The 27,200-nt window shown below is 39.1% G+C and overlaps 2 protein-coding genes across 13 annotated transcripts in view; one reads left to right on the top strand and one right to left on the bottom strand.

Annotated features, from left to right (window-relative positions):
* Window positions 1-2,655, bottom strand: part of LOC102308039 (uncharacterized protein C4orf45) — a 25,391-nt gene extending 22,736 nt beyond the window's left edge. Inside the window, exons 1-3 of the mRNA XM_042219457.1 lie at window positions 2,495-2,655; window positions 1,779-2,008; window positions 1,429-1,487 (exon numbers count right to left, since the gene is read on the bottom strand). Of these exons, the coding sequence (XP_042075391.1) occupies window positions 1,429-1,487; window positions 1,779-2,008; window positions 2,495-2,558 (353 nt within the window). The 5' untranslated portion in view covers window positions 2,559-2,655. The remainder of the gene's footprint in view (window positions 1-1,428; window positions 1,488-1,778; window positions 2,009-2,494) is intronic.
* A 1,746-nt stretch (window positions 2,656-4,401) lies between these two features.
* The window catches only part of rapgef2b (Rap guanine nucleotide exchange factor 2b), a 104,271-nt gene continuing 81,472 nt past the window's right edge, over window positions 4,402-27,200 (top strand). For all 12 annotated transcript variants that reach the window (XM_042219453.1, XM_042219451.1, XM_042219447.1 and 9 more), the window contains exon 1: window positions 4,402-5,098. In XM_042219453.1, coding sequence (XP_042075387.1) covers window positions 5,030-5,098 — 69 coding nt within the window. In that variant the 5' untranslated portion in view covers window positions 4,402-5,029. The remainder of the gene's footprint in view (window positions 5,099-27,200) is intronic.

Genomic DNA, 27,200 nt, shown 5'->3' with positions numbered 1-27,200 from the left:
ATAACAAAACATAATATAATATAAGCTTAGATAAAGGGAATTACAGGTGACAGTAGTTGGGGCTTTCCAACTGTACTCTTTAATACAGTTTTTCTCATATTACACTGTTATTCAAATATATTGTCCTGTTTTTTAATATTAACCACTGCCATCATGCCACTAAAACTCTCCTGTAAATACTGAACTGATGGCTATGCCATAGTCTAATTCTCTGCATTTATTACATCTAGCAAACTGTTTAGATGCTTTAAACTGTTAGCAGTCGGACGTACCGCCCACGGGACATTGGATGGTTTAGGGGACTAATAGGACTGCTAAGGGGTTAATCAATCATATATTCAAACTGGGCCTTTCACAAAGATGAGATGACCTACTTTGAGGCACTGCACAGCATTTTTATTCCTCAGTCTCATTAATAAAGATGATGTCCCACATTTTAATGGCCATTAGTTTACAAAAGCCCACAGTGGGAGACATGCACTTTTTAAGGTCTTGCTTTATCCCATTAAACATATGAAAACAGAAAAAAATCACATGGTCCTTTGCAGGTGTTAAAATTAGGTAAATGCAGCCTCAAATCAACAAAATACATGCAATTGTTGGTGTTGGTCAATTAAAGAAGAGCTATGTGATCATTAACCAAAAAATTGAAGCCATCATTTAGCAGTGAGAAAGATTATTTACATGTAGTGATCAATTGTCAAGCATGGTAGTGGAGGGGTGATGATTTGGGCTTGTTTTGCAGCAGCAGAACCTGAACACCTTGCCGTCTGGGAGTAAGCCTTGAATTGCCAAAGTATTCTAGTCATTTTGATCCTGAGCGGATAAGAGAAAATTCATTTTTTAAATTCCTTTTTAACACATTAAGTTTTTGCTATAGTTACTTTTTTTTTATTTACCACAAAGTAAAATATGGTGGCCTGTAATGTGACATTCAGTCATTTCAGTCTACCCTTCAGTATTAGTAACGTGTCCCACACAAACCAACTCCTTGCACCACATTTAGTTTGCTGAGATCTGGTCACCCTACTTTTTATGGTTCTAGCAGATCTACAGGATTCTGTTCAGTGTTTTGGCTCTTAAATAGTTGATTATCTACTGTACCAATAAATATAATTTTAAGCCAGTTAATGCAAAGATGTTGAATTTTTGATACGGCACTGTTTCCAAAAATGCTGAAGAATAACATAAACCTCCTGTTTGTTTTTATGACGTCTGTGTGTCTGTTTATGTCTGGCCTATTTCTTTTACAGAGCTTGGGGAGCTGCATGCTCCTGATGAAGTGGAAGTGTTACATTATGAATGTGGAGGTAGATAACTTACAATCACTCAACACAGTGCAAACCTGAGATGTTCTCACGTATCCATATAACAAAGCACACATGTGTGATAGCTCTCTGAGCAAAAGGAAAATGCATTCTATCTTACTTTGTGCTCTGAAACTTTTGAGTGACTCTGTTCTCCAACGATGCCCGTATGTCTGTTTTCTGTTAAAAAAATAATGAAGATTAATGTAATATTTTTTGAACGTGTATATGATTCAATTTATAAATTGATCACAATGAAGACTGCGTGAAAAATATTCATTAATGGTTAAAAATATGCGACTTAACAAAAATATAGCAATAAATATTTATGATGTCACAAGGCTGATAAATCATCTGTCCATCAGAGTTTCTCAAAGTTAAATCTCAATGTGACTTTGTGGCACATTAACAGAAGATGCTGCCTCTGCTTTTTCATTTGCATAAGCCGCACACGGTAGATTTTAGTTGCACCTTAATTTGCATATTGCTGAGCAGCGTCCCACTGTTTAACAGCTGGTTATATTGCCATCCCCAGCCCACCTCCCCCACATAGCTCTGCCTGGGAATGGGTGGGAGGGCATCTGGTGGAGCTCGGCACAGGTAACTGAGGTCACCTGTGGCCTCAGGTGATGTGGCACCCACACCGATGTACCGGGTAAAGTAATTGGATCTTGGCATATAGTCTCCGATTCCATCTGGACCTGGTGAGTGGATAAAGCAGGTAAAAAAAAAAAATGCAAACAAACTCAAAGCTTTTATTCACATCTTTAATAAACTTAAGTACCATAAAAATGTAGTCTATATTCAACTTAAGGCGATTTAATAAATATTATTATATTATACACAAACACAGACAGGCACAAATAGTCAGTTTGGTTCAGGTTATAGTGCCATCATGTGTCCAGTTGCAGCTATATTTGCTTGGACATGCACCATTTCCTTGAATATTTAATAATTGATCAACCATGGTGTGCAGTTTAAAGCACAATTACAGGAAACTGGGTTACAGTTATCTGGCAGCAAATACTTTCTTATTAATTCCAACACACTCACACTCATAAAGTATTATAGATATGGCAGCAGAGACATTGCTTCAGCTCTAATTTTAACTTCATAATTTGATCCCCCAGAACTTTAGTGAGTTGAAGAAACTAATAAAAGCATCTTCTCTGCATACATCGGCCTACCTGTAAAAATCATCCTCTGTCCATACTGTGGCTGTCCTGCAGTTGTTTCACTGTTTTGCATCATTTCTCTTCCTGTTATGTTTGGACTAGTTGCAGACTAGATACACCTAGATAATGGCCACCCATGGGTGATAACATGAGCCCAGCAGTCTGCTCTGTCCTCAGGGCCATGGCTGGTTGTCATGGAATCATTACTTGTATCCTAGTTACAGCCTAAAAGCAGATTATACTTTAAGTGTTGAACTATGCCCATTCACTCCTTTATTTATATGAAGTATTTATGTATTTATTTATGCCAAGCCCTGTAAAATTAAGTAAAATATATCCTGTCCCTGGTTATAAGTAAATTAATTGTTATTTATTAAGTACATTAAAAAGCAGCTTTCCATTTGCTGCATAATAAAAACAAAACCTTGTTGATGAAGCAATGAAATACCAAATGAAAAGAGAATAGTTATTAAGCACATAGCAACCACGCAAACAGCAGAGATAAACAAACTGCAAATAACAGAGTGAAAAGCCAATTACACAATGAAATGAAATGAAATGAAATGAAATGAATGAATGAATGAATAAATAAATGTATTCATTTATTCGGAAACTCAATGAAACTACCAACCATGAATGCAAAAATAACAGGGTATTAAGAGTGGACTTGAAAAAGTCTTTACAGTTTGATTTAATATGAAAAGAAAAACTGTTTCAGAATCTTTGTAAAGCAAATGAAAAAGTCCACTCCATGTGAGTGGGGAACTGAAAAAGAGCAGATAATAATCTAAGTTACGCCAAGGCAGAAAAGTTTTGTAAAGCTTAAATGTTAAGGGCTTACTAATCAAGCCAGAATCTTGAAAAAGCTTGACCCCATGTACAAGGAGTTACAGTAATCCAATTGTAAAGCATAAAAACCACTTTCCTCAGACTATTAACAGAGCGAAGGAACTCTTAAGGAAACTTTTCACAATTCATTGATCAAGGCAGCTAAACATCCTTGTTGGTGAACACAGACAGTCTGCTGTAAATGAGAGGTAAAACTATGTTTCATCAGCATAACAGTGATGACATATTATATTTTTCAAAGATGGATACAAAGGGGAGGGAAATGGAAAATATAAAAGTGGCCCCAACACAGACCCCTGGGGGATAACAAATTTAATAGGGTAAGATGTCCCATCTGACACTGGAGTACAACCATAACCTGCAGATCAGCTTTGGCCTGAAATTGACAGAAAAATGTTTTGTCTTCTGGATTTTGGTCTAAACAAGACTTTAATTTTGAAGGATTTTGGAGTGAATAACCTAGGTAGCAACACTGCATTGATCAAATAGCAATGAATTATACGCCAAGGTTCATATTTCGTATTTTCTCACAGCTGTAATCCCTCATTGAGCCACTTGGTGGAGCCAAAGCATAATTTTTTGCCACATTACGCCCTCCGTTCCCTTTTTTGTTAAATGGACTCGCCCATGATTAGCCGCCTCCTTGTGACAATAATCTCTGTCAAGTGAAATACAACAACAGCCAGACAGGAAATGCCACGGTCCTCCCTTCAAAACAGAACAGCATGATTTCTTAACCAAAGCGGACTTGTAGGGAAAATAATAACCTTGTTCAAAAACCTGCACGTTTACAGAAGAAACTAAAATATTTCTCTATAACAGCTGACTATATTGATATAGGTGGACTCGACTGATTTTCTTTCTTTAAAAACGGTCATAAACAAAGGTAATTTTTGCGTTGAAGCCTTGCATAAAAGTGGGGAAAATGATGCAAAACACACCCAAATGCATATTTATTTATGTATATTTTGCCTAAAATTTCCACAGCCTTGATTGTCTTTTTATTAGCATCATTTAGGGGTATTATTTTGAAAGGTTGTAAGTAACGTCCACTGGTAACTCCGCTGGTCTTTATGCTCTCGGTATGTCAGTCACCATGGTGGCATACAACAGAGCAGAGCGGCGGCGGCTCTATCTTGACTTTTAGCTCCATCAAAATGCAAACATAGTAGATTTTCTCAGTGAGAGGACGGGAGTCTTCCTCTGATAATGGGCGTGAGCTGGTTGCTGACGGGTTAGCCGCTTGCTATTTCCTCACTTTTTTGTTTGCTGGATCCTTACATGGAATTTCTCCCCCGTCGCTAGCAGAGCAGAATGCTGAAGAGACAAGGAATGGCTTTAATGAACGCTGGCTTGAATAAAGGGACAACACTTTCTACGCTAAGAAAATAACTCTTAAGAGGGGGAGTTTGACCGGCGCTTTTAAAGGAAGTTTCCTCCTCGGTGGGGACCGGTGTTGGCAGCCGGATTCGGCACGGGCAGCAGAAAGACAAACACCCTGAGGAGACTGCTCGGCTGTCTGGCTCCAGTCGTGGCCTGGCTCAGGGCACTCCCAGCTTACCCGCTAGCATCTGAGCACAGGCGACGAGAATAAAGCAAGACAATAGGGGGACTTGTTTTGTATATATCCTGCCCCTGGATAGAGGTAATTTTAAGGATAAGGAATTCCACATCCTCTAGACGGCTTCTTCCAAAACAATGGCGTCTTACGTGGATAACAGCTTTCGGCAGGCTGTGATGAAGAATCCGGCTGAACGGACGCAACAGGTCAGAAGAAATTATTCATTGCATGTTGTTGCTAATTGGATTTTCATGGAAATTAGTAGCCTCCGCCGTTTTTTGTCACTTTGTTGCAACATTTTAGCATTGCAACATTTTAAAGTGTAACAGTTAAACAGTGTTTCTCAGTGCAACTGTTGCCATTCAGCTCGTCTCAGCGGCTACATCCCGCTAAGCCCTCTATCAGCAGAGATAATCAAGGCTACTTAATGTAACAGGAGCTGCGGCCATTGGTGGAACTCTAACCCGCCTGTGGCGTATAGCATCGCTCTGTATATTGTGGTTTTACATCTCTGCACGTCGCAAACGTCGTCTCTTGCAAAACTGATGTTTTTGCATGCAACAAAATCCAAATAATAAGGGTGGCAGAGATATATGTAAGGGTTTTAAAAGAGAATAACACAAAGGAGACAAAGAAAAGGGCAAGGGAGCCCAGAGGAAATCCGTTTGATCAGAAATGAATAGGATGTAGAAAATCTGTGATTGGGCGGAAAGTCAGACAGCACACTGCCCTGATGCAGATGGTGCACATGAAAAGTTTAAACAATGTTACAGTAGGGAAGGAAGTATTCAGACTAAGAACATATGTAAAATGCATAATCCTGTACCATAATATTACAAAGGTTTAGCCTTAAAATAGTAAATAAAACATGTTTGTGCTGAATCATATACACTTTTTTAAATTGATGCATTAATGCGTAAATCACACTAACATTGCAGGTGGAGATGCAGCATTAGTGACTAGCATTACTGCTTGGAAGCGCTATAATAATAATTTAAAAAACACCAACATGGTATAGTAATAGATTTATTTTTAAAACGAACGAAAGATGCATCCAAAATAACTTACAAATACTTAAGTGATGGAAGTACATTGAGGGCCAGTGCCGCCCCATACCTACTCTACAGGCACATCCCTGTATGAAAGTCAAGGACAAGAGGCTAATCCACAGATAGCGCGTGGACTATACTGGGCTGTAAATTTGGACATTACCCCGGTTTATGGTAGACGTTGACAGACTAATGCTTCTGATGACTATCCTATAGGTTACTTTTGATACCGCTTCACCGACTAGTAGTAGTGGTCCATTAATGTTTTGTCACACAGTTTCTGTGGTGGTAATGGACAGACATTGGTGCTTTTCTTGTCCTGCAGTTAAAATCAGGAGGAAAAAATCTTCCAAACAGTTCCCTGCTACTTGTGTCTAAAGCTCAGTACTGTTACGTTTTTGTCCTACCTCTGAGAAGTTTGTAGTGCAATCCATATCCTGCCTGAACATGCAAATCCTGTGGGCTGTGGTTGTGACCCTTTGAGCTGCACATGCTTGTACACACCCAGGCTGGTAAGGTATCAGATATAGGACGTTATGCTTTGCATTTTTGCAGAGATCAAATATAAATCCAGTTTGGCTGTGAAGCTGAAATCATTTCATTTGAGCCGTCTCCACGGCTCCGGTGCCAAAAGCTTTACACATAATGGACAATCGATAGTCCATCACTTGAACCAGAGAGCTACAGTTAGTGGCACAGCCTCTGCCCATGTCTGTCTGACATTAAGGAAACAATTATGGTGTCACTGGTGTCACATTAACTGCCCTAGGCTCATGGTCTTTACAGCTTTATGCAAGTTGTAATTTGTATGGGTGACAGATGCCAACATGGTGATGGAAACTGGATAAAGAATTTGGCTTGTCTCACTAGCAGCTGTGCTCATCTAAGATTGGTTCGTTACCATTTAATGATAAGTATTTATTATTGATCAGTATATTTTGAATTAACTGTCTTGTCTTTAAAGAAATGCTTCACATTTTTGAGAAGCTTTAATTTAAAAATTTGTGTCAATCTATTTTTTCTTCTGAAAAATTTCTCAGGAAACGAAAACAAAAACATTTTTCCTATATCTGGCATCCTCTCAAGATCTATGTCTAAAGCATAAACCGCCTCAACTTGCAACCCCACCTGTAAGAATTTACATCAGCATAGCTTTATGGCCATCTCAAAGGGCTGTTTATGAGGCAGTCCTAACTTGCCAAGAGTATGTGAGAAGATATTAAGCACTTGGAATTTCTTGGCTTGAAAAGTGTCAGATTAAAATACTTCAATAAAATATGACCTTCTGGAAGACTCTGTAAAATGATAATAAAAAAGAAATCAGTGGTATGGCTCTGGTCCTTGAGCACTTTGGAGCCACGGTATCAAATCATGCTGTGTAAGTATGCAAACATTTCATCCCAGAGGGCTTTACTGTAGGAAGTCTCTGCACTTCTGAGTGAGTGAGTGACAGGTTGGAAGGAGGAAAATGCTTCCCAGATCCCATAGGTCATTGCAATGAAGAAAAATGAACAGCAAGGCTGACTAGGGCAATTTTAACAGCGACTGTGATTGAGAATGATGGTGTCATTTGGGACATTGTAACAGGATTTGAATGCATCCATGTTGTTTTACAGTTACAGAGAAGTCCAAAGGAATAAAAGCTCCTGGAAAGCCTCTGCTTTTTCTGCAGAAACCACTATATGGAAATCTTATGACTCTGCAGCTACATTGTCATTGTTTTTCTGTACCAGCACCTTTCCCAAGTGTTCCTTTCAAATGTCTCGGGACTGTGCTGGCTCACGCAGTTTATCCTAATGGTGTTGGCAGGACCTCTCTGTCAGGATTAGCCAACAGTTAGAGGGATCTGTCTTTATCACTCATGACTCGCCACACAGTCGGATTTGACCTATAGCATACGGCAGGTTAAATAGCTGACCACTTGACAGGTAGTGTTCTGGCCGGCATTGTTGCTCTCTGTCCTTTGCACAATTTATTTATATATATTTTTGCACTGTAAAGGGAAGGAAGAGCCCTGAATTTTTGACATTTAAGGTCAAAGAATAATCAAGAGGGAAGGAGATGGAGGACAAGGATGCATTTTTCTCTCTGAAGCATTGCTTTTTTTCCAGCAGTGACATAAATTAAGATAATATGACATGGATATTTGATCTGTGATATTTTTTTTTTAATCTGATATCTTTTATATACAAATTCAAACCTATGTTACACAGAGAATTACTTCCCTTCAGTTAAAGCACTGTTTCTGAAACTCGCGTTGTTTTTCTGAGACTTGCTCCCAGTGGCACTGTTGTGTTGTTTCCGTTAGTTCTGTTCATATGATCCTAACTTTTCTCCCAATCCAGGCATTTTGATTTAGTTCTGTTGTTGACAGATTTCCTTTACACACTATAAAATGCGGGTTTGTCTGTGGTTTTACTGCTTTAGTTCATGACTGTCTGTTATTTTTTGATCTCTGTACAAATGACAGCGAGCCAGCTTCAGGAGAGATACTGATGTGTAAGTCTTTGAGGACAAAGGCATACATGCTTGGCTAATTAGCTCGATTTTAATATTCCATTCATTATCATTGTGTTATTTAATTTTTTTGCCCAGTATATTCTAACAAATACGCACACCATCACTCAGTTATTGTAAGACTTTCAAACATTTTCTTCTTTAGTTTTATTCCTAAATATTTTGACCTTTAAATAAGAAGCGTGAGATTTTCATTTGTTTATAAAGTTCTGTTATGTTTTTGTTTAAATTGAACAAAATCTTCAAGAGCAAACTTCATTTAAGTGGATTCAGTGTCTCTGTTTGGCCACTTAAAATGGGTTATAAATGCAGTGAAATTAGCTGGGTTGAAGATTTAGAAAGACAGCTTGCACAGACTGAAAATGAATTAATGAGTGATATCACTTCATTTAGTTTTGCTGGAACCAAAATGTGCACATACTTGTCTTTCTGTGGTGCGCAGTTGTGGCTCTGGTTTATTTTCAGCAAGTAGATGGATGCAGGACTGACATCTCTCCTCTTGTTTAGCCAGGTGGCAAAGCTAAAGGCCACAAACAACAGTCCTCTGCTGTTGTGACCCCGTTTCGCAGTCACATAGCTGGAAGGACACGCTGCCTACTTTGCATTGTTTCCACATATTCTGGATCAGCATAAGAGATCAGAGAAGACCTGCAGTGACCTTATAAGAGACACTAGGGGGAAGATGGATGAATTTGGGTGAATGTAATGGCCATTATTTAGCCTCGCAAATTGCAGTTAGTAAGGTAAAGAACCAGTCAATCCAGTCCAAACATCTTCAATGTTTCTGATTGTGAAATAGTCCAGTCACTAGTTTAGAATGTGTTATGATCTTGAATGTGTACATTTATGATCGATTGCTTTGCAAGTACAAACAGTAGTTTTAAAATATATTTTTTTTCTTTTTGATGCAGCAAAGCTTTTACCACTTTAACCAGTTTACCTATGGCTGATTATAAAAGCATTTGCCAGACTGCAAAATGACTAATATGGACAAACCCACCCTGGCGCTCAGCATCCTGCTTAGCGCAGTCAGGAAGAGGAAAGTCGTCAGGATGCTTTTAGAGGAGGAAGAATGTCTGAGAACCCCAAAGCTTTGTTTTTATTTTTTTGAAGTGTGGTGTTGTTTTCTAGCTACCTTTCTATTTTTGTAATGATGTCAGAATCATGGAAACATCAATTTAAATCCCAATCACTGGTTGAAAAACAAGGATGAACTTTTGTAGTGTTTTTTCCCCTTCGATTTCTTATATGCAGGAGTTTTAATGGTGCAATCTTCCTAGGCAGCACAAGGTTTCCATAATTCTCCAAACCTCCAGTCTGTCCTGTATATTTAGGTGCTGCTTGCCTTGGCGTTTGCAGGCACTCTGCAGCAGTAACCCTGTAGAAGTAAAGTGATGTCACATGTTATTCTTGTGTTGAAAGCGGAGACTGCATACAGACTGAAGTGGTTACACACACCGCGGTCTCAGTGACGTACATTTACCAGTTTAAATACAGGGGATGATTTCAGGAAGGACTGGGGGGGGGACCTCCCAACATATGATGCATTCAAAGAAGACCGGCACAGTTTCTTACTCACTTATTTAAATCATACGTGCACATCTTTTTTTTTTCTTTTTTCCCCCATTAGTTTTTTTAAAAAAAATTTTTTATATGATGTTGCGATGGCACTAAAGCATAGCGTTGTCTGCTGGTAGGTAGACTCATAAAAGCTATTGAATATATCATAAAAGACTTAAATCTCATGACTGTATAGGATGCTGCTGATGAAAAAGTTTGATCTTATAACCCATTTTACTGCAAGAAGATGACATTTATAGATATTATACAGTCCATCGGTCATATAAATGTCTGATATCGTAATTGAATACAAGGCAGGCATGTTTTACATTCCTGAGGCGGTTTTACTTACTGGAATACACCAGGATGTTTGTGTAGCCCTGCGTGCCAGTTACTCCCTAAAATCTAATAATGAAAATGGCAATCCAGAGTAGTTTGTTTAAATGCACCACAAAGGTTGAAACAAATTAAGCACACAACAGCTTTGACTATTCTATAAAGCATCATAGCTAAAGCTCTTCAGCTTTTGGGTAATAGGGGTGTATTTCTACAATAAAGTTATGCGAACATGTAAAATACTGTTAGGGATGTATAAATGAATCCTGTAAGAAATGCTTGACATTAATTAGGGTGATGATTGTATTCCAGCTGTGATAATATGTGAAGTAATTTAAATTTTTGTGTATTCTCAGCTGGTTTTCAACTTGGCTGATTTGGCGTTAGCTTTAGGTTTTGCTTTGTTTTATTTATATTTTGTCTGGATAGTTTTTCCAGCTGAGAAGAATTTGGGAGAAATGATGTACTTTGCTCAGTAGTTGTTTGGAAGTAGATCTGCAAAAATGTGAGTTGTGGCTGCATTGCATTCTGGTTCATTGAGGCTGCAGAGACATGCACATTTTATTTTATTTTGTTTTCTTTTTCTTTCTGTGCTTAAACGGCGATGGTGAATTTGGAGACGAGTTGGTGTTGTTGTTTTTTTTTTTTTTTAAATAGATTTTGAAATATGTTTTTAGGGAAAGTGGTGCATCAATTGCTCTCATTTTCTGGTTTAGCACTAATCATATCAAATATCATTGTTGTGGAGCTTGTCAGCAGCTCGACCCAGTTTTGTCTTTGACCCACGAAAACAAGTGTGGTGGGTAGACTTCATCTTCAGGGGACGCACTTGAAAAAGTGTTTTATCTCACAGAAGTTGAAAGTATCCTCGATTTCCTTGAGCTAAACTGTGTTCCTTTTACAACAATGGAGTGTGAGAGATCGTTAATGCAACACAATGGCTGAAATGTTTATCCAGACACCCCTGCTGGCTTCTGAGTTGCTTACTCTGCACTTTGTGGTTGCTAATTTCATTTTGTGCTCTTGGATGTTTTTGCATTGAGGGCTCACTCCAGGTTATCACAGTGGTTGCTTTGATCAGTTGACAGGTACATCTCTTTTTGAACTGCTTTGCTGTACTTACAGAAAAATGCATTGTCTCAAATCATTGCTATCTCACTCTTAGTGTTAATTGGAAAATTCAATGATTGTGTGTAGTCCTGGGTTTCTCAGGTTTGCGCTATACATTTGTACCTTAGTGAAAAACATCGTTTTAGTAATTTATGTGCTTCATTCCATGAGATATTTTTAAAGCAAAGCAATCCAGTCATGGAGTCGAGGCTCCAAGAATTCCATTGGCCTTTATAGCGGAAGGCAGTAGACCTCATGCCACTGAGTGACCACAGTCTTTACATAACTTAGCATGAGAACCACTTGACTGCGATATTTGCGTGACTGCTATTGAATTACACTACTTATTATAGTGCCCATTAAAACCTTCTTTTCTGGGGGAGACTTGGAGGGGGAAAAGTGATGCCTACATTACAGAGAGCATGAGCTGAGAAAAATTTAGTACTCTGAAAGTTTTGCAATTCCTCAAATCTTGGCTAACACAGTTAATCTGATCTTTGCCTTATTGTAACACCGAGTACTTCCGGATATAATCGTAAGCTCTATATTATGCAACAATTACTTTGTCTGTGATGGTTGTACTATCCTTGTTGTAAACAAGTGCCAGACTACTTTGAGTGAATGTGCTGCTTAGCTTCAGTCACACACAGTACAGGCTCACTTTGCTGTATAATCTACTGTATAATCCTTCCTCGTGGTGAACTGCTCAGACATGACGTGGATCAGATGGAGAGCTGATTAATTTGTGTGATTAGTGAACTCTAAATCCCACTATACTGGTTCGCCACGTAGCTAATACCTTACACTATTTGTAACAATGGCACAGGGCGGTTCCGGACAGTTCTTATTGCAGCAATGGATAAAAATCAGGGAAATGTTCTTAGTGGAGCTGCATATGAACAAACCATAGTGCTGTATTTGTTTTTGAATGCTTTGATTTGGAGAGTTTTGTAACCATTGTAGTGCAACACATTCACTCAGATTTGTTTGTCTGAATGTTTTCACCCTTACGAAAATGCATCCTTTTACTCTAACTAGTCAGGCACTATAATAGTATCGCTCAGTGTGTCTGTGTACTTTGTTTTATTAACACGTTGCCTCTAGTGATGGTTCACCTGCCTAAGCTGATGGTTTAAAATATTCATCAGTGAGACACTGCCAGCCTGCTTCACTGCACCAAAAAGCACCGTCGTAGCTGACGTAGAAACTGAGAAGGTGTCTTTGATTTTTTTAAATTTTTTTTTGGTAATTAAAACTCCTTTTTGTTTTTATGATCTAGAGTTGTTATTTCGCAGATTTGAGATGGCTTAATTAACATATACGATTTTTAAAAGGAGTGAAATATACAGACCTCCCTACAGTAGTGACCCCTTTAAACAGGGGAACAGTCGACAGTGGTACCTTCAGTCATCAGAATCAAATGGCGCCTTTAAACCCCGCCAACCCAAGCACAAAAGTGTAAACACACACACACTGCAAATTAAATGGAAGTGTGCTGTAATGACATGTTACAGTAGTGATAACATTGTCTCATCACGCACACAATTACTGAGTTTGTGATGCCATGTGAAGTAACATCATGTAATGAGATTCCATAATAATTCTAAACCACTTAGAGCACATAAATGGGGGGGAGAAGAAAAAGTGAAATCATCAGGGTTGGATGTTGGTCAGATTGTTGAATGACATAGACAATGCAAAGTAATGCATAGTGATAATGGGAAGTGGCTTGGTGTGAGAGGCATACGCACAAGGCTGTGTGACTGTGTAGTGAGCCTGATGCTGTAATGTTCAGCTGTAACACTTTTTGCTGGATGTGTCTTTGATCCTCATGTGGCCTGTCATGCCTCATGCAAACTGTGGTTTATCAACAGCTGTGCTGGTGGTAGGCAGGTGATTACTTGCCATGTGAGCTAAGAGAAGCGATTCATTACAACACTAGCGTGAGCAAAAGCAGCTGTCTGGGTTAATGGATGCTGTTGTCAAAAGTGAAAACTGCTGCAGCAGCAGACCTTGAGTTCTGCCAGCAGGAAGGAGAACTGGACGACCTAAAAACGAAACATTTTCCCCATTTTTAAATCGGCGATTAGTTATACTGTTGTTCCACTTCCTGTGTGCAGTGGAGGAAACTGGTGTACGATATATGTCTTGTTGCAACCTTATCTTTGTAATTGGTCCCTGAGGGTTTGACTAACCTGTGGTTGGTCACGTTTCCAACTCTGCAGCTCTCCATCCTTCCATTAACCATCAGGGAAAATGTCTGTTTATTACCAAGGCCTCAACGTAATCTGATTCTCACTGGAATGTTTGACAGTTTCTTGCTGCTTCCTGCTTTTGGAAAGAAGGGGCATAATTATCTTTGGCTTGCTTGATCTGAACCTTCAATTACATCCTCTTTCTAACGGCTCCGAATGAAGATTGCTTGGGTGCCAGTCTGAGATTATCAGTATGCTCTCTCCTGGTCTTCAACCAGAGAACTTGTGAGTGTGCTTTGAATTTTTAGGCTCTTTCCTTTGGGAGAAGTTTGTGTAAACACATTTACTGCTGTGATGCAACATTTCCCTTGCAGCGCTGTTGACATTGATTTCACTCTGACATTGTGGCGCCATTTTTCCCCCCTCCTCACTCTTACAGCAATACCCTCTCTTTAAATGTTGTGACGTCAGTTATAGCTGAGCATTACTTATTCAGTCATCAGCGTCTCAGACTTTGACCAGGCTAATTGACACTTGACTTGGTTCACCTCAAACGGCAATCCACTGCCAGGCGTTTTCCCATATGGCCCTATAGTTCCTTCACACTTAAGCCACTCCTGTTGAGGGCAAACACTTTTCATTAATCATCCTTGCCACGATTAGTATGCAGATCTCCTTAGGTGTTGTGTTGCCTCAATGTAACAAAGGCCAAGTATCAAAAATAGGCTTACATAACACCGCACTAGCAGTTCCTTTGAGAGGCTAATGTGTGTGCAATCTTCTTAAAGTGGTATTTGCTTATTTGTGATTGAGTAATCTGGTTACCTCCAATGAGAAAGCAAACAAGGACTGTAAAGGGCCATACATAACTCTCTAAGAAAGGGAATATTGTTGAGTAAAGGGGCGTTAGTCTGAACTGTACAGCACAACACAATGAGCACAAGCCGGTGACAGAAACATGATTCTGTCATTGTGACTAGCATGTCATAATGACAGAATCACGATGCTGCTGCAAGTTTATTCATTGTAAAAACCTCAGGCGAGTACATTTTCACTGGTGCTTCGTTTCATCCATACTGTTAATGTGATTCTGTGTCAAGAGTGAAAACTCAAGATAATGAGAAGTGATTCAACCCTAGCATGGGGAGTAGCGGTTGGTGTTAATGTATTTTACCCACTTGGTTAAAAAATGCACATATTTGGGGTGGGAAATAATTCAGACATAGCTTATGTATTGTGGCTTGGCTACAGGGTTTTTATTGCACAGAATAACTTTTGATGTCCCTTAAAGATTTTATGAGTTGAATAAGCAAGCTAGGCTAAATTCTAGGCAAGGACTGACAGATTTACTGAGTCTGCCGTTAGTGGAAATTCAGTTTTACCATCCTTCACCAGGCTATACTGGCCTCTCCAGGTGGTTTTAAATGGTATTTTTTAAATCTCAGTTTTACCACCACATGGAGACTGTTTGTCTTTTGCATTGCTAGCAGCCCCTCCTTCAGCGTCTTTAGAAGGTAGCTGCATAGTAAGTGGTGTCCTGAACCTTGTTCACATTACTGCAATTCATTCTTATCCCTCTACAGGAAAAACATTTGTTTCTTATTATTTTATGCAGTAGGCCCAGTACATGTCATTGACACAATATAAAGGCTTCTCTACAGGGTATTTCTGTAAGTTTTTGCGAGTGCTACAGATCTAAGCCTCACTTTACCAATGAGATGCACAATATGTCAGATGTTTATAAGACAACTACTTGGTGAAAAGCACCCTTCAGTTAACCCTAAAGCGATCATTATGTTAGGTCTCTGTGAGGAAACATTTGATAGGTGAGGTGACATGATGTGACTCTTATCAACAGGAGGTGACTCGTTAGCATGTTTAAATGGAATGTTTTTCGTTAATATTTTTTGCTTTTTAGTAGATCGTGGCCTTGTTTATTTTCATTTACCATCTGTTTAAAGGTGATTTGTGCACTTGTTTAGATTGAATAATTTTATTCAATTCAACTTTTATTTTATGGCCATTGTCAGTTGTTGTCAGTCCCATAGATAAGAGCAGCAGGCACCTTCCTGTAACAGCATGTAGTGCAAAAGGTGTGTTATCCTCCATTCTAATTGGGGAAATAGCTGCATAGGTGATGTAGAGGATCTTCAGTGACTGTGTGAATAAAGTGCATGTGAAATCCTTGGAACTTCCTAACTTGTGATTCGTGTGTGAAAGGGTTTGTGTGTGTTAACTGTAACCATGATGTAAAAGTAAACACGGAAATCCAAAAGCAAACAGCAGGTTAAAATGAAACTAAAGATGATGAGTCTCAAACACAAGTTTCATCCGGCTGAAGATTGTTTCAATAATGTTGTAATTTGCGTCTTCCAGTCACTCCCAGTCTGAAGATCGATCTTAAATTGAGCAATTATGAGATGCTTTAGAAGAGCTTATAGTTCTTCTTATAGTTATTTTCCAATAGCCCTACCAGTGTCTAAGTGAAAATGAGTGTGCTTAAAGAGGCAAAAGTTGCAGTGATTCCTCATCTTATTTTAATTGATATCAGTGTGTTATTACTTGATGGTGAAAATCTTAATGGTGCTTAATTTTTTAAAAATGTGTTAATTGTACCTTTGGACTAAAGAGCTTGTTAGCCAGTTAAATACTACTTGTGCACAATGACGGGAAAACCCTTCAGCAGTTTTTGTTGTTTTAGTTTCTATTTACATTGTAAGCTAATAGTTTCCTCACTGAGTCATTAATGGAATATTACAAAGTTTCATATGACTGTTAAGAAAATGGCGTTTGTTCAGTTAGCCAATTTGAGTTACTGTTATAAAAAATGTCACTTCAAAAGATGCTCTTGTGTTGTACAATGTTCATTTAAAATGTGCCACGTTCCTGTGGTTTCTTTTACTACTGGTTGTATTGATGTAGAATGTCTGCAACTGTGTTTATACTTGACTAAATGAAAACTGTATGTAATTACATGTTGCATGCTCTGCTATAGGCTTCTGTGCTTTGGCTCCACCAGATCCACAAGTATAGTGTAGACACAATGACTCCCTGTTGCAAGCAGCTTGTGCTTGTCAAAAGCGTTTAAAATCACACCAGTCATATTGTCACTACATTGGAAATAGCCACTTTAGTTAAACTGTACCAACTGCAGTTGTGCACATGCCAGTTGTGAAAAAAGGGCTTGTGTTATAGACCATTAGTTGCAATAAACTCATGGTTTAAGTTAATTTATACAAATAAGATTGTGTGAGCCAATAAAATAAATGAATATCTTCATTTTTTTTAGTTGTTCCAACGTTTTTTTTAGGTTTTCTTTTGTTGCGTTTTTGGGCGGTTTAAGGCTTTTTTTTAATTCTTATTTTTGGGAAAAAAAAGAACATCTATAGCCACTTGGTGGAACACAACAAAAGAAATTAAAGCAAATACAGACTGCTATAAGCCAATGTTCCAAGAAGACTCAATGAATTGAAACTGTGAACTGGAAAAAACCAATTAACTGGAGTTTTCTGTCCTTCAGCTTTGATTAACTTGAATATGGCGAAGAAAAAGGGGGGAATTTCATCTTGTGACTGAAGTCTTTAAAGATCACAATGGTTTGCCATGTTTCTTTTGTAAAACTTCCTCAGGATATAGCCTGAAATCCCCTTCCGTCTGGAGGGGAGGCCTATTTCAGTATGAAGTGAAAGGCCTTGGGTGGGATCATAAGTCAGTTCTGTAAACAGGAAATTTCCATTCAGGACTTAAGTGGGCTTGTTGTGAACCAATGTGGTGCATATACCACACACAAGAAAATCAGTTGTTAAATTGCGAAACATTTGCAAATCCTAAGCTGGGCTTCAAGAACTGACACTAATGTACAGCTTAATTGTGAATGGATGCTGATACCACTATTTTCACACAGGAGACATTGTTGGCTTTGTATGCTTAAGTGTCTCTCTGCTGTTGCTTTGTAGCTGTTGTGACCTAAAGTGGCACCTCAGCAGATACATCGTCAGCTCTCATTGACTAAAGTGTTTTATTCCCTCCTGTAGCTTTTATTGGAATGGGGGAGGGGGCAGCATTGTTTCTTTGTCTCCTTTGGATTCAGCACCATGGTCACAGCTTTTGAGATAAAAAAGATGAGAAATCACACCTAAAACAGGCAATCGCTAGACCCTGCTCCATTGTGATGGCAGACGATGAAAGAGCATAGATGACAATGTTGTTAGCTACTAACAAAAGCAATGGCGCTGGCTCACTCCCAGCTCAGAGGGAACTTGCTCTTCATGTGCTGATAATCCTGCAGCCTGAAGACCCTCTGGAAAAGCTCCAAACATGAGAGCACTGACACAGCCAAGGTTGCATTTAAAATCAATTTAGGAATTGAAAGCACAGGCTTGACAAGTGAAAAAGTAAGTCAATTAAGACATTGATTCTTTTTTTTTTTTCTCTTAAAATATCAAACGTGTGTTTCATGTCACCTTGAGTGCTACATAGTGTCAATTTTACTTTAATGGGCTTCTATACTAAGAAGCGCTTTAAAAGCTTGGGTTCTTTTTTTTTTCCTGAAGGCTTTCAGTACTGTACTGGGGAGGGGAACTGTGTGCTTTCTGTTGGGTTCACTATAGTATGCCTAAAAAATCAGGACCGTAAGACTGAAACATGTTTAGTCAGCTATTCTTTTGACAGTTTCTCTTTCTTTTAAATGGGTGTGGGCTTTAAATGATATCCACTTAACAGCATCGAAATCCTTCGATGGGATTCTACATGAGATTTCAAACAAACAAACTCCATCGTCCCTCTGGTGACTTTAGCGTGTTTGTGGCCTTGGAGAGCTAATATGCGAAATCTTTGTGAAAGCTGTTTTCTTAGAGATTTTCACTGGTTGTTCCCTAGCAACCAGCAGCTATAGTAGCGTTGCAATGTAGGAATTACTTTCTGCAGGAAGCCATAGGAGAAAGCAGCGGAGATGGAAAAGATTGATTATTGAATTCTTTCAAATGCACCAGGGGGAGGATTGGGATTAATGCTTCTGCGGTTTAGGAATCAACAGCACAGTATTGAGTCCAGGCAGTTGGGGAACCAGTGTTATTCTCTTCCCATTGTCGAAGTCTGGGGGATTTTATTAGTAACTCTCCTCCTGCCTTGGGCTTCTATTTGTGTCAAGTTAATTGGACAGAAGAGGAGGGAAGCTGGAACTGAGTGTTTCTGGATCATTTAGGCCACCAAGCAAGCCATTTGGCTCGGAAAGATTAAAGCCCATCTACACCCTACTTTATCCACCCTATCCTTTTCTTTTCGCTTTTGCTTTGAGCCCTTGGATTGATCTTTATATGGTGTTGCGCAAGTCTGTGATGATTGCACTGCACCTCTTTGAGGCCTTTGTTTGAGAGAAATGGGGCAGGTTTCATTTGGCTGGACAGTTGGCTTTGTTCCCGGGTACGGACCTGCTACGATGAGGTTCAGTGACAGAGCAGAGAGATCCCTTTGTATCAAGTATTGGTCAAAGACCCCCATTGAGTCCACACTAAACCATTGTGGTGCTTATTGCTAGCTAAAAGAAGTGTGATGGTTTCACCCAAGACATTAGGATTATTAATACTGTATATAAACGGATATTTAGATATACTTGAGTTTTTTTGTAGTTGTAAAATGAACAAATGAATATTGTGGATCCTCCATAGTTCAAAGTTGGTTCATATTAATCGGGATAAATATGCCATTGATTAAATTAAGCATGATTTTGTGCCCAATATTATCTTTTATGAAACATATTATCACATTTAAAGACATGCAACGATTTATTTGGCATTTTTGCTCCAAAATGATGTGAGTAATTAGTAGTCAAAAAGTTTAAGGATTAATTGATCAACACTTGAAGTTCCAAATATAAGAAAATGCGCAAACTGCATGTACTTATAATATTATACAGAGACCTCCAGGAGAGCCAGCACGTGTCAGTGCTGTGTTTGGAGTTTGGTACAGTGGTTGCTTCTGAATAAGTCTGTGGTCAGTCACATCACTGTGGTAACAAACTGTGTCAGGAGACCACAGACTGGCTGTTGCTTGCTTATACAGTGTTTGATTCAGTGACGAAGATGGTCCTGATTTTTAAATCTGGCCCTGTGGGCAACCCAGATGGATATCAAGTTTGATATTCATCCAAAGTCATGTTAAGTGACGCAACTGGAGAAACGGGTTCTAACACAACACTGTATTTATGAAGATAGAAGTGGATATGACAAGAAAAAAAGCGCAATAGCTGAACTTTTCACCTCAGGATTTAAAATTCTGCCAGTTTGTGACCACTTATACCAGAACGTGTTGAATTTTGTTTCAAAGCTTATAATTGCATTCATTTGTAATCCCACATCCTTGAACTTATTCTTGTGATGCTGTTGATAGCTTTGACTTCCTGCCCTGTGTGGCAGTTCTCTAGTGTTACGGGGTGCAACTGAGTCAGCAAATAACATTTGGTGCTAATTAGATAGCCCTGAGATCCTGTATCAGTGTGGCTTGTGTGGATAATATTAAGCACTAGCAGACTGCTGCAGGAAAGCGAATTCTCACATAAAGAAGAAATCATGTTGTTGATCACCTCAAGGACAGCAGTGCAGTCTTTTGTCCTTGCAGTGTTTACTGCAGCTTCTGAATAAGTAATTGCTGTGTGTGTGCAAAGCAAGAAATTACCCCTTTCTCACCTTGTGCAACTCTCATCTGATAAATCATACTCCTGTTGGTTATTTCATAAGAAATTCTCTCCACTTGTGAACAATGCAGCTATTTCCCAAATGCTGACCATAAGAACTTCTAAAACTATTTGTATACATTATTTAAAGATGAGAAAAAAATTTAACCTAGTTGGCACTCTTTAAAGAAAAAAGAAACGGGAAGTTTTTTTTTGTGTTCTTTGTGACAACACTTGTGTTAATAAGTGTTTTTTTTTATATCTGCATTTGACTCATCATGAAATGCTGCTTGTGTGACACCTTGGTAATGAGACGCCTTTTTATAAGTTATCAACTGAGACTGAATCAGCTGACATTAATTTTTCTCAATGTGGTTTGAGCAAAAAACAAACTTCTTGTTCTTTCTATTTAAAAAAACACTCGGGTGGGTGAAGTATTTATTTTGCAGCATTGTGCTGTCTTGCAGCCATCAGATGAGATGGTCAACATTGTGAGATATATTTTAACATGCTGCAGTGATACTCAAGCCCACTCTTTATATAACTTTATCTTTAGAATAGGTTGCTTGAGGTTTAGTGCACAATTCTGTTTGTGGAGGTGCTGGCCAGAATAAATTTGCACACATCCACTGCCAAAACACACATCCATGTAGGTAGGCTGTAGTATTGATCAAAGCAGGGTTGGAAAGGTCAGTTACCCTTCATCTGTTGTTTTGACATACTTACCGCTAACAAAGTTTTGCTAGAGTTCAGTGAAGTGGGCACACTTCCTATTTTTGACATCTTGCAACTCGTAACCAAACTTACAGATGTCCCGCTGCTTCTGCACTCCAGCTTGCATCTGATTTGCATGCATCAGGAGACTGAGAGTGTTTCACCTCTTCAGGGTTTTATGCTGGCAGGCAACTCAAGTAGGTGCTGTTAAGCTCATTCACATGGCTCCCTGAGTCCTGTTCCAACCAGTCACCGTGTCCACCAGCTGCCTTGACCACAGTGGGAAATAAACAGCAGCTCCCAAGTGCTTTTAAATTTTCTCTGTGACTGTTGGGTTGTTCTGCTCCACGGGGCCTTCAACCTCCCACCATCATTCAGTGGTGTAATTCTATTCAATAAATTACATCAAGCTGGTGTAAAAGTGGAAGTGGAGGCCGTGTGGGTGTATTAGATGCCTTCCTGTTGACAAAAAAAGGACTCCTGTCTTCTTCTCAGGCACATCTGAACAGGTGGCAGTGGAAGTGTAGTTGTTTTGTGCAACACTTAAATCTGCATCAGAAGCAAAGAGGAAGAAGGTATGGACCATGTGCTCTGCTAGCTTAAGTTAACCCCAAGTTCTTAATGTTAGTAAGACTGCTAATTAGCTTTGTGTAACATGTGCCAACTTCATTCCGGTGGCACAAGGTTTTAATATAGTCTCAGTGGTACAACACTGGTAATCTGAGGATTTAGCTCCTTCTTTGATTCAACATTTAGCCTTTTGTACAAGCGACCATTTGTACATTAGTCGACAATGTGAAGAAGTACTTGCTAAATTACACTGAGTAGCATCTTTCCAGCCTCATCTTCATCTTGATTGTTTTTTTTTTCTTTTTTGTCCAAAGTTAGTGATGTAATATTTCTTCTATTCTCTAGTTTCACTTCTTACTCTTGCCACATGCAATGTCTTTCCATGAGGGAGGGGGGCAGGCACTCAATCTTTAGCATTTGGCCAAAGCAGTCAGCGATAACAGCATAACGTCACTCGTCACTGTGTGACCTTGTTGTAGCCCACAAAGCCTCCACCTGCTCTCTCACACAGGCTAATGGATAAAAATACCCAGCAGATCCCATACTCTCTGTCAATACAGATTCAAGGACAGCTGCTGACCACCCTGTTAACACAGGGAATGTACAAACAAAGACGAGAGAATACACACATGCACACACTAACGCAAACAGCATCATACAGCAGCCCTGAGGAGTATGATGAATGTTGTGCACATTTTGGAATGAGCAGTTTTCATTGGTGTTTTGTCTGCCTGTCAGGGGCAGCTTTTCTCAGTCCCAGTTGCCACTGACACAAACATTTGTGCTGAGCAGACAATATAATGCAATATATTGCCATTAGCAGATACTGCATTGTAGGCAACATGACCCTCCAACCTTCAGCAGTGGCTGTCTGACTCCCAGTGGCCTCTTTACCTTGTTACACTACTCTAGGCAATTTACCGCCTCATTCAGCTGGCCTGTCCACCGCATCATTCTCCAGCACTCAATGAAAATTGTTATTGCATCTGCAATGCAGACGTATGCTCTTTATCTGACAGCCACACATCGATAAGACTAACATTTAATTTAATTCGACGCCATATTATTGTCCAAAAGAACTGATAAAAGGCACAACAGGATTTGTGCTGCTGTCTTTGTGCTTGTTTTTAATGAAAGTGACATTTAGCTGTTGAGCTTAATACTTTATTAAAATAAGACCTGAAAGACATGACACGGTTTTGAAAATTAGGGCTGTAAATAGAATATTATTTTGAGTCAAACACGTAATTAAAAATAGCAGAAAATGGTAAAAAGAAATTGGATTCCTTTTGTTAAGATTTGGTGTTGTTTTCTGTCCCCTTTAACCAGTTGAATAATGTTATAATGTGATTTATATTGTTGAAATTATGGAGTTTTAATTAATACTCATTTGTTACTTATGGTAGCTTGTCTTCTTTTTGTTATTTTCTTCTTTTTTTTAAATTTCAAGTCTTCTAATGATTTTCAAAATACTATTTGATTTGCATGTTTTCATGGTTTCAAAAGCCAAAATGTAGCATTTTGTGTCATTTTTGTTTACAATTACACATATAGTAGTATTTAAACATGAGAAAACTTATTAAGTCAGTTGGTTTGGAGTCATTTAACACATCTAACACTAAAATATGCTAAAATTCTTTAATTCTGCCTTCATGGATGGTTTACTCAGATGGTTCCTGTATGCCATATAGTACCTGCCATAGGTTAGTGAGGAGTAGGGGATTGAGGGGCATGACTGAGATGGCCTCTTTGAACCTTGTGTGTGTCTGTGTGGTGTGGTCACTGAGATATCTAGCCAGCGCCATGTGAGGAATGCAAGCCTCACCCCGACCTGACACATAAGACGACCCCTGCAAAGTCTTTGTAACTGATTCTTCTCTCAATGTGGGGGGACACAGCGGGGCAAACCTGGAATGGGTCAAAACTTCCAAGGAATGCTGCGGATCATGATGTGGTATGCGGCTACACAGAACTGATACCTGAATGACTGACTGAATAAGAGCAAGCTTTAGGAAAGACGCTATCTGGTTATGTCTAAAATAAATTTAAAAAAAGAAAGAAAAAAAGTTGTATCACAGTTCGAACAGTTGCGAGTTGCATTCCTGCGTCGTCATTATGGTATCCAACCCCGATGGGCTTTTTTTGCATACTAAATCTTTGTTGTCTGCTTCCAACCTTGAAGCGGTCGCAGTAAAGTTCACAGGGTGAAGGTATGGAGAGAGAAGCTCAGCCCGTGGTGACAAATGAGCGATTGTTATAAAACTAGGTCGTCCTCTTTCCCAAGTCGTGGGGGATTAATTTGTGCTTTTTGCAGCTATTTTCTGAAACAGAACAACAACAAATCCTCTCTGCGCAAAGTGCTGTGATTAGGACAGCCTTTGCTTCTCTGGCTGCCAGGGATCAAGATGGTAAGCATCTTAGACAGGGATAGCATAATGAGAGAGAACAGAGCTGCAGCTTGTCGCCTGCACATTAGAAACTGCAGTCTTGATGGTCTGAAGTTGCATTATTTAAAATCTCACATTCAGATTCTTCTGACATTTCACACACTTTGTCAGCACTTTCCAGGGAAAGTTTTCTTTCTTGGTAAGTGAAAAACACATTTACATCGGTTTAGCATATGACACATCGACAATACAATTCCACGTCGATGAATTTTTATGGTCGACATCATCGATTATAGCGACTAATCGCAACCGTAATTAAGATGTTGGTGTGCTCGTACAGCTCGATTTGTACTCGGAGCATGGGTTGCTCCTCGAAACCACCACCCAGGACAGAATGAAAGATCAGGATTTGCCAAATTCCACAGCTTGCCAGTGAGATGTTAGTCACTGTGAAAACTTATTCAGACATTTTCTTTACAAGTTGCCTGGCAGTGCTGACAAAAGTACATATGCTCCACAGCAGGTGGCCATTTCTCTCACACTCACTGCGCCTCTGTTTCTCTGTACATTGGCTTGATAACAAGAGCTAAGACACTGGCTAAGAAGAAACAAAACAAAAACATACCTGTTTGGCATTTTCACAAGTTTGGAGACTAAATTAATAATCCATTAAAATGTTAGTTGATTATAAAGGTGCTTAATCAGTGTACTTTTACTGAAATTTAGGTAAGATGGTCGGTTACTTTAATTGCAGGGTTAGAAAATGACAAAAATATTTTCAGTTATGAGGATTTGCTTCCTTTCTGGTTGATATTGATTTACATTCAACTTGGCATCACAGAAAACACAATTCATGTGTCACAATTTGAGAACAGCTTGTGGTTTTATTTTGGATATTTGGCTTGGTAAAAGATTAACTGATTAATCAAAAAACTGTAATCCTCTGATACCAAATAATAAAAACTAATCAGAGTAGAATAGATGCTTGCTCCATCTGCTATTTGTGTGACAGGGGGAAAGATTAACACAGAAACAATGCTGAAAGTTGAGGAAGAAGGCATGTTCCTGACTGTCAAATATGCACTTTGCAAGCAGGGTTTTGCCCCACAGGTAAATAGCAGAAATATGCTGTGGTACCTGAAAGCTATCCTCAGAATGCCAGGGTACATGAATTGAATTTTTTTTTTTGTGGTTTGTATTGCTCCACATTTCAGTTTCAGAAATCTCAGTTCTCTCAACTTTTTTTGTATTTAAACAACATATCACAGAACAGTTCTTCCCTTTAAACTAAAGCATAAAAACAAAATAAACTGAGGATCAATGCAAAACATTTTTCTTGTCGGGCAGTGAAGACGAGTGCTTGCGGGCACTAAAAGCGACAGCTTGAAGATGTAAATGTTAATATAGGCGACTCTATCATTGATTTACTGTGCTGGGCGACTCAGCGAAGCACTGAACAAGCAGTCGTGTGTCTGGTTTTATGGGTTTACAACATTTAATTGCTCATTTCTTTACAATATATCAACATAGCATCACTATCTACAGTTTGCTCACTCTGTTGACACATATAACCAGATTTCTTTTATCCTGTAATAACAAATTCTTCTATCCATAGAGTTTGAAAGTTTGAATCCTCTGCATGTGTTTATGTGTTTATAACCAAAACTCTGATATGCAGCTGTCTGAAATCCATTGCTTTGAGAGAAATGAGCTGCCCTTCTAAGCTTCATCTAGGGTGGTTCGATAGTCAGAAAAGTGTCATCTTAAAAGAAGTAACAGGGCAGCACCAAGTATAAGATAAGTAAGGATAAAACTGTCATCATGAAATCATGCAATGCTACTCAAGAATATGGATCTGGAAGGACTAGGTTCCCCTTTTAAGAAGGACACTTGCTGTTAACTTGAAAAAACGGGTTCTACATAAACATGAATCTGTTAAAAAAAAACTATCTGAACATCCATCAGGATACTCGGGCATCAGAAATGTCCTTTGCTTCCCTACCAGAGCCTCTTTTGTTTACCTCTCCCACAGTGTCTCATTGTTTTTGAAATGTTTCAGCCCCTTTCTTTGACGTTTCTCTGCAGTGGGTGATAGATGAATGCAGAGGTCTGCTATCTGCACTCAGCCAGAGCCAGTTGAATAAATGGACTGGCCATTTTAGTCACAGTGAAAGGGCCTGACCAAAGGAGAGCTTCCTGTGTGCTGAACAGACACTGTGGTGTTAAGAGATAAGAAAGGTGGAGGTTTTCCCTAACTGTCGTTTCGGATGCAGAGATGTTTGAGGTAATCCAAAAGATATTTAAATTGTAGTATTAATCACTTAATCACATTTGACAGCTTAGTCACTAAAATACCTGAGAACATCTTTCACCAAGGTCAATGTACTGATTTTTATTTATTTTTATGGAGTTACCCAGATCCATGTTAAAATTTAATGGGTGCTTCTTTTGTCCATTCTGCACCTATAATATCATTTTAATGAATTTAAGCATCTTTGTTTTTGAGAACAAAAAGCACCAGTTACATGCCTGCTCTTTCAGTCTGACGGAGGAATGAGCTCATTCCTTCACGATGAGGTCATGAGATGGTACCTGATGTGGTAAAACCTGTCAGAAAGGAATTTGTTCTGTCAGACTTGCAAGCACATAAATTAGTCCTTTAATTGACTCGTTGATTAACAAAAAATAAATAAATGGCGTCTCGACTGTTGTTGCCAAAGACATGAGGTTGATATCAAGGAAATGCTGTACGCACTACCGTCTCGTGCTATGCATAGTTTTCAAGAGTTTTAGGTCTAAAATAAATTGTGTTTTGCTTTCCCGTCACTTGTGTCATGTGTGTTATGCAGCAAAACAATTCTTTTACCCCTCAGGTCACCGATACAGCCGTTTCTCGGAATTATCTTTTTCCTAACGTATTGCATTTGTTTTTACTGCAACCTCCAGTTGTTTTAGGCTATGCGAAACCTCAGTGAAAATAAGGCAGGAAAAACATCACAACTTCCTTGACCTCCCTCTGCACACTGAATGCTTTGCCACTCAAAAGGCTGGCAATAGGCCCGACAGTGCACCCTTTCCCTCTGGGGCCTTACATAAGGGGCGGAAAATTGAAGCTGCGGGGTGTGTGTGTGTGTGTGTGTGTGTGTGTGTGTGTGTGTGTGTGTGTGTGTGTGTGTGTGTGTGTGTGTGTGTGTGTGTGT

The sequence above is a fragment of the Haplochromis burtoni genome, unplaced genomic scaffold, assembly GCF_018398535.1.
Source record: "Haplochromis burtoni strain Fernald_Lab_line unplaced genomic scaffold, NCSU_Asbu1 Contig_33, whole genome shotgun sequence".
Classification (NCBI taxonomy): domain Eukaryota; kingdom Metazoa; phylum Chordata; class Actinopteri; order Cichliformes; family Cichlidae; genus Haplochromis; species Haplochromis burtoni.
Note: the sequence above shows the minus strand (reverse complement) of the source record. Positions and strands in the feature narration are given on the sequence as shown.